This window comes from Ascidia mentula, chromosome 4 (assembly GCF_947561715.1).
Source record: "Ascidia mentula chromosome 4, kaAscMent1.1, whole genome shotgun sequence".
Classification (NCBI taxonomy): Eukaryota; Metazoa; Chordata; class Ascidiacea; order Phlebobranchia; family Ascidiidae; genus Ascidia; species Ascidia mentula.
The window spans coordinates 22,437,365-22,452,706 of record NC_138569.1 but is presented as its reverse complement, the minus strand read 5'-3'; the positions used below and the strand labels follow the sequence as shown (position 1 = coordinate 22,452,706).

Below are 15,342 nucleotides of genomic sequence, written 5' to 3'. Positions count from 1 at the left end.
TTCTACTCACACATAAAATCATCGCGTCACTTAATATTATTACGTAACAATCGTTTCTGTATTCTGTTAAATAAAAACGTTTTATTGCACCAAGTTTGATGGCAAAACCATTACATACTGGAGTCAAATTCTCACGTATGTTTTTTTCATAAGAAGTTGCTGAAAATTTTTATCACTTAAACCATTAGTTTGCAGCTCTGTCACTCCAACCACTTGGGGCCTGTTGTTGTATATTAATAATGTTGGTTTTACTTTCAGTATGTTCTGACCCTCCGACTATTACCAATGTGCAAAGTGTTACACCCACTACTGGACCTTACTCATCAGCAGTAAATCCCACAGTAACATATGTATGTGCAACTGGTTATACCTTGGTAGGAAGTACTTCAGTAACTTGTCAAAATTCTGGAGTGTGGACTGAATTTCCACAATGCAAAGAGAATGGTAATTTGGTGTAAATTGTTTCTGGTTTTATTTTCAGAAAAGTTAATTCTGACATTTTTATTAAATATTTGTTCCGGATACAGTTTGTGTTTTGTCACAAAACGCTTAATTGTTAATGTTCTGGTTTTGTTCAGAATGTTGTCCACCTCCATCGATTGATGATGGTTCTTTTTTACCGGTGACTGGTGTTTATGCAAGAACAACACAAGTTACTTACTCATGTGATGATGGTTCAACACCAACTGGTACAACCATGAATACTTGCCAGGATGATGGTACATGGTCTATAACTGGTGCATCTTTGCCGTCATGTCCAACGCGTAAGTCCACAGTAAACTGGTTTCAAAACTGTTTCATAATATTTATTAATTTTAAGTCCTTCCTGTATATTTATGTTAGTTTGAATTGAAAGCTTATTTTTACGCTCACACTTTATTCTTATCAACAACATCTAGCAACGAAACCACAAAATATTTAAAATGTTGGTTGTCTCGCCACGTGCAGAACGTCATCGCATCACTTAATGTTATTACGTCACACTCGTTTCTGTATTCTGTTAAATAAAAACGTTTTATTGCACCAAGTTTGATGGCAAAACCATTACATACTGGAGTCAAATTCTCACGTATGTTTTTTCCATGAGAAGTTTCTGAAACTTTTTATCACTTAAACCATTAGTTTGCAGCTCTGTCACTTCAACCACTTGGTGCCTATGGTTGTATATTAATAATGTTGGTTTTGCTTTCAGTATGTTGTGACCCTCCAACTATTAGCAATGTGCAAAGTGTTACACCCACTACTGGACCTTACTCATCAGCAGTAAATCCCACAGTAACATATGTATGTGCCTCTGGTTATTCCTTGGTAGGAAGTACTTCAGTAACTTGTCAAAATTCTGGAGTGTGGACTGAATTTCCACAGTGCAAAGAGAATGGTAATTTTGGTGTAAATTGTTTCTGGTTTTATTTTCAGAAAAGTTAATTCTGGCATTTTTATTAAATATTTGTTCTGGATACAGTTTGTGTTTTGTCACAAAACGCCTAATCGTTGATGTTCTGGTTTTGTTTAGAATGTTGTCCACCTCCATCGATTAATGATGGTTCTTTTTTACCGGTGACTGGTGTTTATGCAAGAACAACACAAGTTACTTACTCATGTGATGATGGTTCAACACCAACTGGTACAACCATGAATACTTGCCAGGATGATGGTACATGGTCTATAACTGGTGCTTCTTTGCCGTCATGTCCAACGCGTAAGTCCACAGTAAACTGGTTTCAAAACTGTTTCATTTTTTTTATTAATTTTAAGTCCTTCCTGTATTTTGATGTTATTTTGAATTGAAAGCTTAATTTTATGCTCACACTTTATTCTTATCAACAACATCTAGCAACGAAACCACAAAATATTTAAAATGTTGGTTGTGTCGCCACGTGCAGAACGTCATCGCGTCACTTAATATTATTACGTCACACTCGTTTTTGAATACCTTAAAATTGAATCACTTTTTTTATTTTGTCGCTTTAATGTGATATGGTTTTTGAGTGAAACCATGGTAAGCGAAAGATAAAATCAAAAACATGTTTCTTTTAAAAAAAATATGCTGAAACTTTCTGCGAGACAAACCATTGTTTCGTTTGTTTTATTCGTTATTAAACCACAGTTAAACATAAGTTTTACAAACTATCAAGGTTATTTATGGAGGTCATCAAATTAATCCATGCATTAATTGCAAGATTACTTATGTCGAATGTATATGTTGATTTTAGATATCTTAGGGTTTCTACTAACACACAAAATCATCGCGTCACTTAATATTATTACGTAATAATCGTTTGTGCATTCTGTGAAATGAAAACGTTTTATTGCACCAAGTTTGATGGCAAAACCATTACATAATGAAGTCAAATTCTCATGTAGGTTTTCTCCATAAGAAGTTGCTGAAACTTTTTATCACTTAAACCATTAGTTTGCAGCTCTGTGACTTCAACCACTTGGTGCCTATGGTTGTATATTAATAATGTTGCTTTTGCTTTCAGTATGTTCTGACCCTCCAACTGTTACCAATGTACAAAGTGTTACACCCACTACTGGACCTTACTCATCAGCAGTAAATCCCACAGTAACATATGTATGTTCCTCTGGTTATACCTTGGTAGGAAGTACTTCAGTAACCTGTCAAAATTCTGGAGTGTGGACTGAATTCCCACAGTGTCGAGAAAATGGTAATTTTGGTGTACATTGGTTCTGGTTTTGTTTTCAGAAAAGTTTATTCTGGCATTTTAATCAGATATTTCTTTTGGGTGCCGTTTGTGTTTTGTCACAAAACGCTTAATTGTTGATGTTCTGGTTTTGTTTAGAATGTTGTCCACCTCCATCGATTGATGATGGTACTTTTTTACCGGTGACTGGTGTTTATGCAAGAACAACACAAGCTACTTACTCATGTGATGATGGTTCAACACCAACTGGTACAACCATGAATACTTGCCAGGATGATGGTACATGGTCTGTAACTGGTGCTTCTTTGCCGTCATGTCCAATGTGTAAGTCCACTGTAAACTGGTTTCAAACTGTTTCATAATTTTTATTAATTTGATGTCCTTCCTGTATATTTATGTTGTTTTGAATTGAAAGCTTAATTTTATGCTCACACTTTATTCTTATCAACAACATCTAGCAACGAAACCACAAAATATTTAAAATGTTGGTTGTGTCGCCACGTGCAGAACGTCATCGCGTCACTTAATATTATTACGTCACACTCGTTTTTGAATACCTTAAAATTGAATCACTTTTTTTATTTTGTCGCTTTAATGTGATGAGGCTTTAGAGTGAAACCATGGTAAGCGAAAGATAAAATCAAAAACATGTTTCTTTTAAAAAAATATGCTGAAACTTTCTGCGAGACAAACCATTGTTTCGTTCGTTTTATTCGTTATTAAACCACGGTTGATCACAAGTTTTACAAACTATCAAGGTTATTTATGGAGGTCATCAAATTAATCCATACATTAATTGCAAGATTACTTATGTTGAATGTATATGTTGATTTTAGATATCTTAGGGTTTCTACTCACACATAAAATCATCGCGTCACTTAATATTATTACGTAACAATTGTTTCTGTATTATGTTAAATAAAAACGTTTTATTGCACCAAGTTTGATGGCAAAACCATTACATACTGGAGTCAAATTCTCACATATGTTTTTTCCATAAGAAGTTTCTGAAACTTTTTATCACATAAACCATTAGTTTGCAGCTCTGTCACTCCAACCACTTGGTGCCTATGGTTGTATATTAATAATGTTACTTTTGATTTTCAGTATGTTGTGACCCTCCAACTATTAGCAATGTGCAAAGTGTTACACCCACTGCTGGACCTTACTCATCAGCAGTAAATCCCACAGTAACATATGTATGTGCCTCTGGTTATACCTTGGTAGGAAGTACTTCAGTAACTTGTCAAAATTCTGGAGTGTGGACTGAATTTCCACAGTGCAAAGAGAATGGTAATTTTGGTGTAAATTGTTTCTGGTTTTATTTTCAGAAAAGTTAATTCTGACATTTTTATTAAATATTTGTTCTGGATACAGTTTGTGTTTTGTCACAAAACGCCTAATTGTTGATGTTCTGTTGTTGTTTAGAATGTTGTCCACCTCCATCGATTGATGATGGTTCTTTTTTACCGGTGACTGGTGTTTATGCAAGAACAACACAAGTTACTTACTCATGTAACGACGGTTCAACACCAACTGGTACAACCATGAATACTTGCCAGGATGATGGTACATGGTCAGTAACTGGTGCTTCTTTGCCGTCATGTCCAACATGTAAGTAGATGATATTTTTTGACATTTTAATTTTATGTTTGTTTCATTCTAGTTTAGTGGTTGGCCATATAATTATTTAAACATGGCATGATAACAATACCACACTTGAAACTTTGCTGGAGGTGTGTACGTATGTGATTTTATGATTAGTTGGGTTGACACACAACACAAAAGTCGACATAACATATAATACTAATAGATAATAATCATATTGCATTCTTTAAAAACCTAGCATTATTTTTTTTCCCGCTTTTCGCACTTTTTCTATTACATCATAATGTTGCAACAATCATGAAGTTGTTTGTGTTAGAAGAAATAAGAATCTGATAACTTTAACATTTCATTTCACTTGCCAGCAATAAACCTTTTCATGTTATCAACTTGGTGTCTATAGTTGTGTATTAATAATGTTGGTTTTACTTTCAGTATGTTCTGACCCTCCAACTATTAGCAATGTACAAAGTGTTACACCCACTACTGGACCTTATTCATCAGCAGTAAATCCCACAGTAACATATGTATGTGCCACTGGATATACCTTGGTAGGAAGTACTTCAGTAACTTGTCAAAGTACTGGAGTGTGGACTGAATTCCCACAGTGTCGAGAGAATGGTAATTTGGTGTAAATTGTTTGTGGTTTTGTTTTCAGAAAAGTTAATTCTGGCATTTTAATTAAATATTACTGTTGGATGCAGTTTGTGTTTTGTCACAAAACGCTTAATTGTTGATGTTCTGTTGTTGTTTAGAATGTTGTCCACCTCCATCGATTGATGATGGTTCTTTTTTACCGGTGACTGGTGTTTATGCAAGAACAACACAAGTTACTTACTCATGTGATGATGGTTCAACACCAACTGGTACAACCATGAATACTTGCCAGGATGATGGTACATGGTCTGTAACTGGTGCTTCTTTGCCGTCATGTCCAACGTGTAAGTCCACTGTGAACTGGTTTCAAAACTGTTTCATAATTTTTATTAATTTTAAGTCCTTCCTGTATTTTGATGTTATTTTGAATTGAAAGCTTATTTTTATGCTCACACTTTATTCTCATCAACAACATCTAGCAACGAAACCACAAAATATTTAAAATGTTGGTTGTGTCGCCACATGCAGAACGTCATCGCGTCACTTAATATTATTATGTCACAATTGTTTTTGGATTCTTTGAAATGGTAAAACCATTACATACTGGAGTCAAATTCTCTGATATTTTTTTCCATAAGAAGTTGCTGTGACTTTTTATCACTTAAACCATTAGTTTGCATCTCTGTGACTTCAACCACTTGGTGCCTATGGTTGTGTATTAATAATGTTGCTTTTGCTTTCAGTATGTTCTGACCCTCCAACTGTTAGCAATGTACAAAGTGTTACACCCTCTACCGGACCTTACTCATCAGCAGTAAATCCCACAGTAACATATGTATGTGCCACTGGTTATTCCTTGGTAGGAAGTGCTTCAATAACTTGTCAAAGTACTGGAGTGTGGACTGAAAACCCCCAGTGCAGAGAGATAAGTAAGAATGTTATGAATTATTATGTTGACAGTGAAATGTTGTCTTAAGTGTACTGTTACAGTTTGTATCAGTAATAATTTATTGTTACAGTTTGTATCAGTAATAATTTATTGTCACAGTTTGTATCAATAATAATTTATTGCCACAGTTTGTATCAATAATAATTTATTGTTCAGTTTGTATCAGTAATAATTTATTGTCACAGTTTGTATCAATAATAAATTATTGTTACAGTTTGTATCAGTAATAATTTATTGTCACAGTTTGTATCAATAATAATTTATTGTCACAGTTTGTATCAGTAATAATTTATTGTCACAGTTTGTATCAGTAATAATTTATTGTCACAGTTTGTATCAATAATAATTTATTGTCACAGTTTGTATCAGTAATAATTTAATGTCACAGTTTGTATCAGTAATAATTTATTGTCACAGTTTGTATCAGTAATAATTTATTGTTCAGTTTGTATCAGTAATAATTTAATGTCACAGTTTGTATCAGTAATAATTTATTGTCACAGTTTGTATCAGTAATAATTTATTGTCACAGTTTGTATCAGTAATAATTTATTGTTCAGTTTGTATCAGTAATAATTTAATGTCACAGTTTGTATCAGTAATAATTTATTGTCACAGTTTGTATCAGTAATAATTTATTGTTCAGTTTGGATCAGTAATAATTTAATGTCACAGTTTGTATCAGTAATAATTTATTGTCACAGTTTGTATCAGTAATAATTTATTGTCACAGTTTGTATCAGTAATAATTTATTGTCACAGTTTGTATCAGTAATAATTTATTGTCACAGTTTGTATCAGTAATAATTTATTGTTCAGTTTGTATCAATAATAATTTAATGTCACAGTTTGTATCAGTAATAATTTATTGTCACAGTTTGTATCAGTAATAATTTATTGTTCAGTTTGTATCAGTAATAATTTAATGTCACAGTTTGTATCAGTAATAATTTATTGTCACAGTTTGTATCAGTAATAATTTATTGTTCAGTTTGTATCAGTAATAATTTATTGTCACAGTTTGTATCAATAATAATTTATTGTCACAGTTTGTATCAGTAATAATTTATTGTTCAGTTTGTATCAATAATAATTTAATGTCACAGTTTGTATCAGTAATAATTTATTGTCACAGTTTGTATCAGTAATAATTTATTGTTCAGTTTGTATCAGTAATAATTTAATGTCACAGTTTGTATCAGTAATAATTTATTGTCACAGTTTGTATCAGTAATAATTTATTGTCACAGTTTGTATCAGTAATAATTTATTGTCACAGTTTGTATCAATAATAATTTGTTGTCACAGTTTGTATCAGTAATAATTTGTTGTTACAGTTTGTATCAGTAATAATTTATTGTCACAGTTTGTATGAATAATAATTTATTGTTACAGTTTGTATCAATAATAATTTATTGTCACAGTTTGTATCAGTAATAATTTATTGTCACAGTTTGTATCAATAATAATTTATTGTCACAGTTTGTAGCGACCCACCGGACATCATGAACATGAACACTAAAACCCCATCCACCGGAATATTCTCCCCAACTTTAAATAGTCCAGTAACCTACACCTGTGTTACTGGGTATGAAATATTTGGTTCAAGCTCCATAAACTGCCTAAGTACTGGATGCTGGGAGGCTAACCCTCAGTGTGGACCTATCGGTATGTAATATTCATGCCTTAAACTGAGATTGAATCTCATGTGTTTTATTATTCTGCTATGTGGCTTTTTTAACAACATGTATTAGTGATTTTAACAAAACTGAAGCAATGGTTTGTTTGTTTGTTTCCACTTTTTAATTTTTGGTATCTGATGCAACAAACTTGATGTTGTTCTGTAAATGTGTGTTTTTGTTAAGATTTGATTTCCACCATAAAATGTTTCTTCCAATCATGTATTTGTGATCTTCATGGTTTTAGTTTTTGTAGCGCATGCTTTGTAATGGTTTTGATCTTTCAAGAACTTATTTTTAATTTCACTCCAATACCAACAGTTTGTTATAAAATGTGAAATGTTATGTGATTGTAAAACGTATGTGTGTTTGTTTAGTGTGTGGACCTCCACCAAACCAATCAGGAGCTGCAGCAACACAGCACAGGCCAGTCAAGGACATTTATTCACCTCTAGAAGTGGTCACGTACGAATGCACAGCGGGATCGCCGGTTGGTTCGGTAAACCAAAACACTTGTCAATCAGATGGAACTTGGGAGTTCACAGCTATTAACTATTGTGGATAAAACGTAATATTGCAATCAAACATAACGTTCACGAACAAACTTTCTGATGACTCACTTTGAAATATTGACACCCGTATTATCAAGTGTTGTCTTTGATTCTGTGTTGGTTCAGATGCGACAATGTGTAAATCTTACCACCCTATTCCAACATGTTTTGTGTGACATTGGTTTGTCACCAGAGGAATGTTAGTTGACAAAACGCGCGTGACTCGGCCGCCTTACGAGGTAGCGACTTACTTTTTTCACACAAAGATAGATCACAGTCTGAACTTTCCAACAAAAGAAAAATCAAAAAAAAATTTGCATTAATATTCGAATATGAATATGATATGTTTTCTATGTCATAACCATAAGTAAACATCGATTCCCGCTGAAATCCTTAAGGGTAGATATTCTTTGGTGTCTGTACTATCTAAAAATAGTAAACTTTTTCGCGAGAAAAAACGCGCGCCCTCTCATAATTTTGTTGGTAAAAAACATTCGTACTCACCGACATTGGACTCGGCGTAATCTGTTTTCCCGCATTTAATTCGGGAAAATCCAGGATAGCCTTGACCGCCACCTCCCGTGATTGGACAGTCCTTTCCAGGTGTGTCAGCAGAAGTCGTAGACCTTCATCTGAGAGATGGATCCCATCGTTACTAAGTAACTGCGATGGGATGTCACCCTCAATAAACCGAAGTTCCACTTCCTCTGCTGACTTCCTCATCTCTTTGTTGAGCGCTGCAACGAAACGTGGCTTCTTGGTCGAAGGCAAAATTCCCGTGTGAAAAATCTGTAAAATGAAATAGTGTATACTTAGAAAGCATAGTATTTAAATAACGCATAGTAATGTATAGTATTTCCACATACCTTGGCTAAAGGATAAAGAGCCTGTACCAATCGGACAAGAGCTTTCATGCGGCCAACAATTCCTTTAATGCCACCATCCATAGGGTTGTCACCCTTCATTGCGAGAACATCATTGGTTCCAAACCCTATGACCACAATTTCGACGTCTTTCACAATCGGAGGTGAAGATAGTTCCTGTATTGCATGCCAGATCGTACCACCAGGCATGCTTAAAGCTGCAAAATCAAAAGAAAAAGAATTAGATGGTTTCACCTCATAAGGCGAAACGTATTTCCGAGCATTGCTGTCGGAAATATACAGCAACCGTTTCCGGCTGCTTTTGACGGGAACCCGCCACATTGTCTGCTTCCCAGATATCCCAAGGCCATACTTCTCCAATCTTGAACTGCAAAAAAAGGAAACGAAGTTAAATTTATATACATTAACAATAAACAATGCTCGAAAAAGAGTTCTTACCTTTGTCTGGGTACAAACATTCAACCAGTTTTCAATGATCGACTTCTCTATAGCTTGTTTCGTAATAATGTATGTCGTAGCTTCGCCGTTTGCAATTCGTTTCTCAATGAGAAAGAAGGACTTTCTGTTTGTGTTTGCTTATATTGAAGAATCTATAATTACCCAATTTGTGCCGATCAGAAAACACGCCGCCCGATCTTGAGCCTCGTAGCCCCCGATCTCTCTGCCCGCGCGGCCTTGAGCCTCGCTGATTCCGATCACTCGGCTCACCGACTTATCAGATTTTTCTTTTGTTGGAAAGTTCAGCCTGTGATCTATCTTTGTGTGAAAAAAGTAAGTCGCTGGCTTTTAAGAAGGCAGAGTTACACGCGGCCAAAGTTTTGTTAACTGGGAATTTTTTTTGTTACCTTTCGCGGCGAGCGCAGAGCGTTGAAAAATGTGAGGGTTATGGTTAATATTCTTCAAATTTTAGAGGGCGCGCGTTTTTTCTCGCGAAAAAGTTTACTATTTTTAGATAGTACAGACACCAAAGAATACCTACCCTTAAGGATTTCAGCGGGAATCGATGTTTACCTATAGTTATGGCATAGCAAACATATCATATTCATATTCGAATATTAATACGATTTTTTTTTGATTTTTCTTTCGTTGGAAAGTTCAGCCTGTGATCTATCTTTGTGTGAAAAAAGTAAGTCGCTACCTCGTAAGGCGGCCGAGTCACGCGCGTTCAAACTTTTGTTAACTGGCGATTTTTTTTTGTCAACTAACATCCCTCTGGTGAAATTTACTTCATTCTTAGAAATTTTTAATCTGGATTTTGGCAAATTTTCAACCTCGCATTCGTACACCAGGCCAAGGTTTAATTACATGCTTACTTATACCCACTACTTACGGTTGCCGAGTTTAACTTCTAATGTAGTGTAAACAAGCCCGACTGCATTTTTCGGTGCTTGTTTGGCTTGTTGAGTCCAAGTATCCCCAGGAGGACAGATAAAGCAATATATTCCCGGAAATAATTTAGTTTTGTTTAAAATTGCGTCAACCCTTAGCATTGGCATACATGAATAATCACGATTGCCTATGCTTCAATACGCCCCTTGTTCCATCCCCAGATGCTGGCTATGAAACCAATTTAAAATTTTTTGGAATAAGTTTTGCCAAAATTTTGACTTAAATATGAAAAAGCTCGATGCAGTAGGACAACATTACTAGTTTTGGGAAAATCTCAGTACATTGCGTCATCGACCAACTGCTTTTTTAGGAATCGATATTTGTTCAATTATGTACCCTGGTAACACAATGGCCCAAACTCCCAAAATTGCGACCCAAATATTCTTCTGTTAAGACCGACAATTTATTCAGCATGTCATGGCGCTGAACTTCTTTACACCGTGTAGCAACACGCATGTTTCCCAACTTAATTCTTCACACATTTGGAACACAGACGGATCGAAGGCAGGAGACGGAGTTGGGCTTTCCTGCAGAACAGCTCGACGACAGACCTTTTTCTCATTGTAAAATACCCGTTTGCACTTTATCCTGGCTTTCTTTCATTATTTTTGCCACTTAACTAATTTAAAGTTACGCCACCTGATATTGCAACGAGTCTTTCAATTAGGAAATAAGTCTGCTCCAAATTCAGTGGTCTTCCGCAAGAACACACAAGCAGACTTAGTTTCAGTTATAACACCCGACCGAACTTAATTGATCGCTGCAAACCTGGAAGTTTACATCTTTCCCACGTTTCTTCCACCTGTTGTACGTGCCAGGTTTTCAGTTGTGTAAAGGGCATGTTATGAGGTAGCGGTTTCATCCCCCCCCCTGTATTGTTTTTTTTACAGACACCGACGATGTTTTGTACAAAAGTAAAATAGATTTTAGCTTGAAATTAACATGTCTGTGATTGTTGTATATTTGACACAAAAACAAAAATTGCTTCGAAAAGCAAACGCCTCATTTATGTCTTAAATTTGGTAATGTGATCGAGATATTATTCCAACAGCAAGTTAAGTAAAACATAAATAAACAAAACATTGAACTTTTAATAAAACTTACAATTATTATTTTTAGCACCGTGTAAAAGAAACTTTGAATTCATCAAAAACATTTGCTTCTGCCTCAGCCAACCAACAACAACATAAACTTTGCAGTGGACAAACATAATTAAACAAAGTTATACAAACAAGGGGTGGTTTGGGAGCAGATTTCCATTTGGCAGAAAATTAAGCCGTGATGAGATGAATGGTTGTTGTTGCATGGGCAACAAACTAAACATGGTCGACCAAGCTTACTGCAGGGGCGAATGTGGGAGGGGTGTTAAAATGGATGAGCTCATTGTCTGGATGAGGGGAACTGAAATACATAGAAATCTTGTTATGTTTCGACAGACATATTAGATGTGAAACACAAAAAAACACGGCACATTCCAATAGTTACTCCCAGCCAATATCAACTTGGCAGCAAAATAGTTGCATGACTTTTAGCAATAATAAATCAAGTCAAATATGAGTGAGGGCATAGAAGTGTGTAACAATATTACATAGCAAACTTTGTATCCTTTGCCATTCAATATGTTATAACCTTTCGACTGCACTTGAACAAAAAGATAATTTCACTTGAACAAAAAGATAATTATCACTAACTAAACGAGGGTCGCACAATGATCTGGTTTAGGATGAATATTTACCAGTGTAATAAACAACGTCGTCCCATCCAGACTTCTCCCAGGCTGACTGTCTTGTATCTTTCCTGTGCTGGAGATCTTTGTAAGCTAAAATAATCCAAAAGCTCTTATGTTTCATAACAGAACAAACAACAAAGTATATGTAATATCCAAGTTGCAACAAACAAAATAAAGTTTCAATGTTTAGGTTCATATTGTAAAGTGCATACAAGTAATTCTAACAATGGTTGAACCTACCCCAGAGGTGGTGTACAACGCTCAAAGGCCCAATTTCACTGAAAAAACCTCCAACAGCCTCATTGCTTTGTTGTCGAGCTCGAATCCCACGCGCCCTGGCAAGTTTATATAAACAACATGCATCAAAGCCAAAGCTAAAATGCTGTTATACATTAGTAAACGTTTTGAACACTAACTGCGTTCATCATCAGTACTACAATGAGTGCATGCAAGAAAAGCGTCGGGGTAATAAAGGACTGAGCAGGCAGAAGGGAAACAGTAGCAGCAACAACGCGCAACGAGCCAGAGGCATGTCACATGACAACAACATGGGAGCACAGCAGCGACGTCATCATTAGCGATATGTCAGGCTGCAGTAAGCGGTTTTGAGCTATCATCCACGTTCAGAGCTGGTTTATGGTGTTGGATGTACATTGTAGTACTGATGATGAACGCAGTTAGTGTTCGAAACGTTTACTAATACTAATGTATAACAGCATTTTAGCTTTGGCTTTCATTTTCAAAGTTTTAAACTCCAAATATTTTGCACCCAAACATGCATCAATGTTAACTAAAAGTTAATAATTGAAACTAGTCTATTTATTCACAAAGATCATAACCAACGCAGTAATATTTCTTGCAATGGCATGATTGGCAGGATCCAGGTAGACTGCAATGCCTGGGCTGCCAAGCCTGCAAACCTAATGATCGCGATACGATAGCTGTGATCGCCAAGCAAGGACCTGCGCAGTGGGGCGATCCTGCCAATCATGCCATTGCATGAAATATTACTGCGTTATCTGATACGGTGGTAGAGATCCCCTACGAATATGTGAAGGTTGCCTGGCAAGTTGTGCGCTTGCGCACCAGTGTACCTTGGCCACAATATACCATGTGAAACCACTGAGCTCCTGTAGCTCGGTTGGTAGAGCGTTGGGCCTGGTTAGCCCAGGGTCCTGAGTTCAAACCTCACCGGGAGCTTGATTTTTCAAATCTTGCTCCGACTGGTCAGGAAAAAGTGGCTGATCCAGCTAGGCTGCAATGCCTGGGCTGCCAAGCCTGCAGATCATGACCAATTAACAATAACAACTCACCAATTATTTGCCCATTCCAACAGTGTTCCAGGCTGCAAAATAATTGAAACTACAAATTCAATTGTGTAAGCTGACAATTCACATCATTGGCTCCACTTTGCTTGTAAATTCAAAACTGTCCAAAAATTTAAACTTTATTTAAAAAACATAAATTTACCTTCAGATGATAAGTCCGCAACTCATAAATGTTTGGGCCTTGCCGGGGAACAACTTCATTCCAGAATGAGAACTCGTAGAGGAGTTCGTTGCTCCTGGAGTTCAACATCTTACTTCTTTCTCTCCTCATGGTTTTGTACCAATCCTCGTTGCCGAGGAATGAGTTTGTTTCACGAACTGATGGAAATCCATCTTTGTATCTCCACAAATGAACTTTAGAATACAAACCATTGTTTACGGCAAGGTTAAGCACAAGCCTGCAGTTCTAAGTAACAAGAAAACTTAATCCTAGCATATCTGAGCAGTGTGAACACAAAGTCCCACACAAAAAAAATCAGACTTACATTAAATCTTTTTATGGTTTTCAAACATTGTTATTTCATTCACCCATGCTTTATTTTATAATTATTATAAATCTGGGACTTCCAATTACTAAAAATGTAACCTTTGCCAGCAGTGTTTTAACTTACTAGCTTGCAACCTTTGTATTAACAATCACTGTGGTTTGCTTTGTGAAAAATATAATTGATGAAGAATTTACACAGCAACGTTCAGAGTAAATGCACAATCTGGATGTGTTTTTTGGCAACACACAAATTGTTTTAGGAGTCAAAAAAGATTTATTTACAGCTTTTTTCTCACCCACTTGATCTTGTTCGCCGTACCATGAAGACCAGCTCCCCACACATTCCAAAGGCAAATCGGGATTTTGTGAAAGTTTAGGAATAAATTCCCCACTAAAATGCAACAAGACTTCAAAACACAAAACCACAGAGTAAAACACCAACTAGTTACCATAGGTTGCGATAATCTTCTAACGCCTCTGGTTTTACATTGTGAACTGAAATTAAGATGTCAATCAACTAAACACAGCCTCATTTCCAAAGCACGACAATTAACAAAATGATATCAGTAACACATAATAGCAAACAACAAAACCTGCATCTAAAACCCATCGGTTTTTACAAATAGTTTTAATTCAAGTTTTTAAACTGTTACACTAAACATACATTGTATTTTGTACAAATGGTTGACATCTTTCTTCGTGAGCAGACTTGATTGGGAATCTGTTCGCGGAGCTACTTTGGGCATAAAAAAGTTTTTTACATCCGCCGAACTCACGCACCTGAAGATTGACATGAATTCATTACAAACAATGACATGAATTCATTACAATGTCCAACACAAGATTAAATGACGGTAAAAGATTTTGTAAAAACCTTTCAAAGAACACTGCAGGGGTTTAATCCGGGCACAATTTGTAATTCTACGTTGCCATAAAACAAACATTATTTTTTTAAAAAACTCTAATTTGTTTAATTCAAATTCTGGACGATTTACTTGTACTTTTTCAATGCAACACAAGTGAAATTACAAACCTTAATATTTGATGCTTTACGAGTTGTTTTGAACCAAACGAGAGCATTCCACAGCCGGCATTTACAGAAAACATTCTGTTTGTGTGAAACTTTCAGAAATATGAAATATTGAAACACAAACACTCCTTTTCAGTTCGGCGAAAATGTTTCTTGCCGAAAAGTTTACGCATGACTGAAAACACTTTCAAAAAACATAGTTTGAAAACAAAACACAAATACTAACAAAATTTAAATAATGTAGGCAATGCTATTGTGAACACATTTGCCCATACAATACCTTGCATCAGCTGAACGTAAAACGAGTTATTTCGAAACCTAGCGAAAATCGCAGAACACTGGAAAATACTACTACACCGGGTCACTAAGTTTTTTCCAAACTTGATCCACGAATAAGTCTGTGTAAAATAGAAATCTGTGTGAATTTTAGTGATTAGGTGTGAACAGG

At 35.6% G+C, this 15,342-nt stretch overlaps 2 protein-coding genes across 2 annotated transcripts in view; one reads left to right on the top strand and one right to left on the bottom strand.

The window, feature by feature from the left end:
• Nucleotides 1-9,567, top strand: part of LOC145898347 (sushi, von Willebrand factor type A, EGF and pentraxin domain-containing protein 1-like) — a 30,017-nt gene extending 20,450 nt beyond the window's left edge. Inside the window, exons 36-48 of the mRNA XM_082986774.1 lie at nt 259-444; nt 579-764; nt 1,193-1,378; nt 1,514-1,699; nt 2,484-2,669; nt 2,805-2,990; nt 3,774-3,959; nt 4,095-4,280; nt 4,707-4,892; nt 5,027-5,212; nt 5,612-5,797; nt 7,300-7,485; nt 7,874-9,567. Coding sequence (XP_082842900.1) covers nt 259-444; nt 579-764; nt 1,193-1,378; nt 1,514-1,699; nt 2,484-2,669; nt 2,805-2,990; nt 3,774-3,959; nt 4,095-4,280; nt 4,707-4,892; nt 5,027-5,212; nt 5,612-5,797; nt 7,300-7,485; nt 7,874-8,061 — 2,420 coding nt within the window. The 3' untranslated portion in view covers nt 8,062-9,567. The remainder of the gene's footprint in view (nt 1-258; nt 445-578; nt 765-1,192; nt 1,379-1,513; nt 1,700-2,483; nt 2,670-2,804; nt 2,991-3,773; nt 3,960-4,094; nt 4,281-4,706; nt 4,893-5,026; nt 5,213-5,611; nt 5,798-7,299; nt 7,486-7,873) is intronic.
• A 1,637-nt stretch (nt 9,568-11,204) lies between these two features.
• On the bottom strand, nt 11,205-15,096 carry LOC145898902 (protein NipSnap homolog 1-like). Its single transcript, XM_082987560.1, has 9 exons — nt 14,898-15,096; nt 14,529-14,644; nt 14,314-14,359; nt 14,161-14,255; nt 13,520-13,731; nt 13,363-13,394; nt 12,290-12,384; nt 12,056-12,139; nt 11,205-11,721 (listed from the first exon to the last, which is right to left on the bottom strand). The coding sequence occupies exons 1-9, from the start codon at nt 14,969-14,971 to the stop codon at nt 11,657-11,659; spliced, it is 819 nt and encodes a 272-aa protein (XP_082843686.1). The 5' UTR covers nt 14,972-15,096; the 3' UTR covers nt 11,205-11,656.
• Between the last annotated feature and the right edge of the window lie 246 nt (nt 15,097-15,342).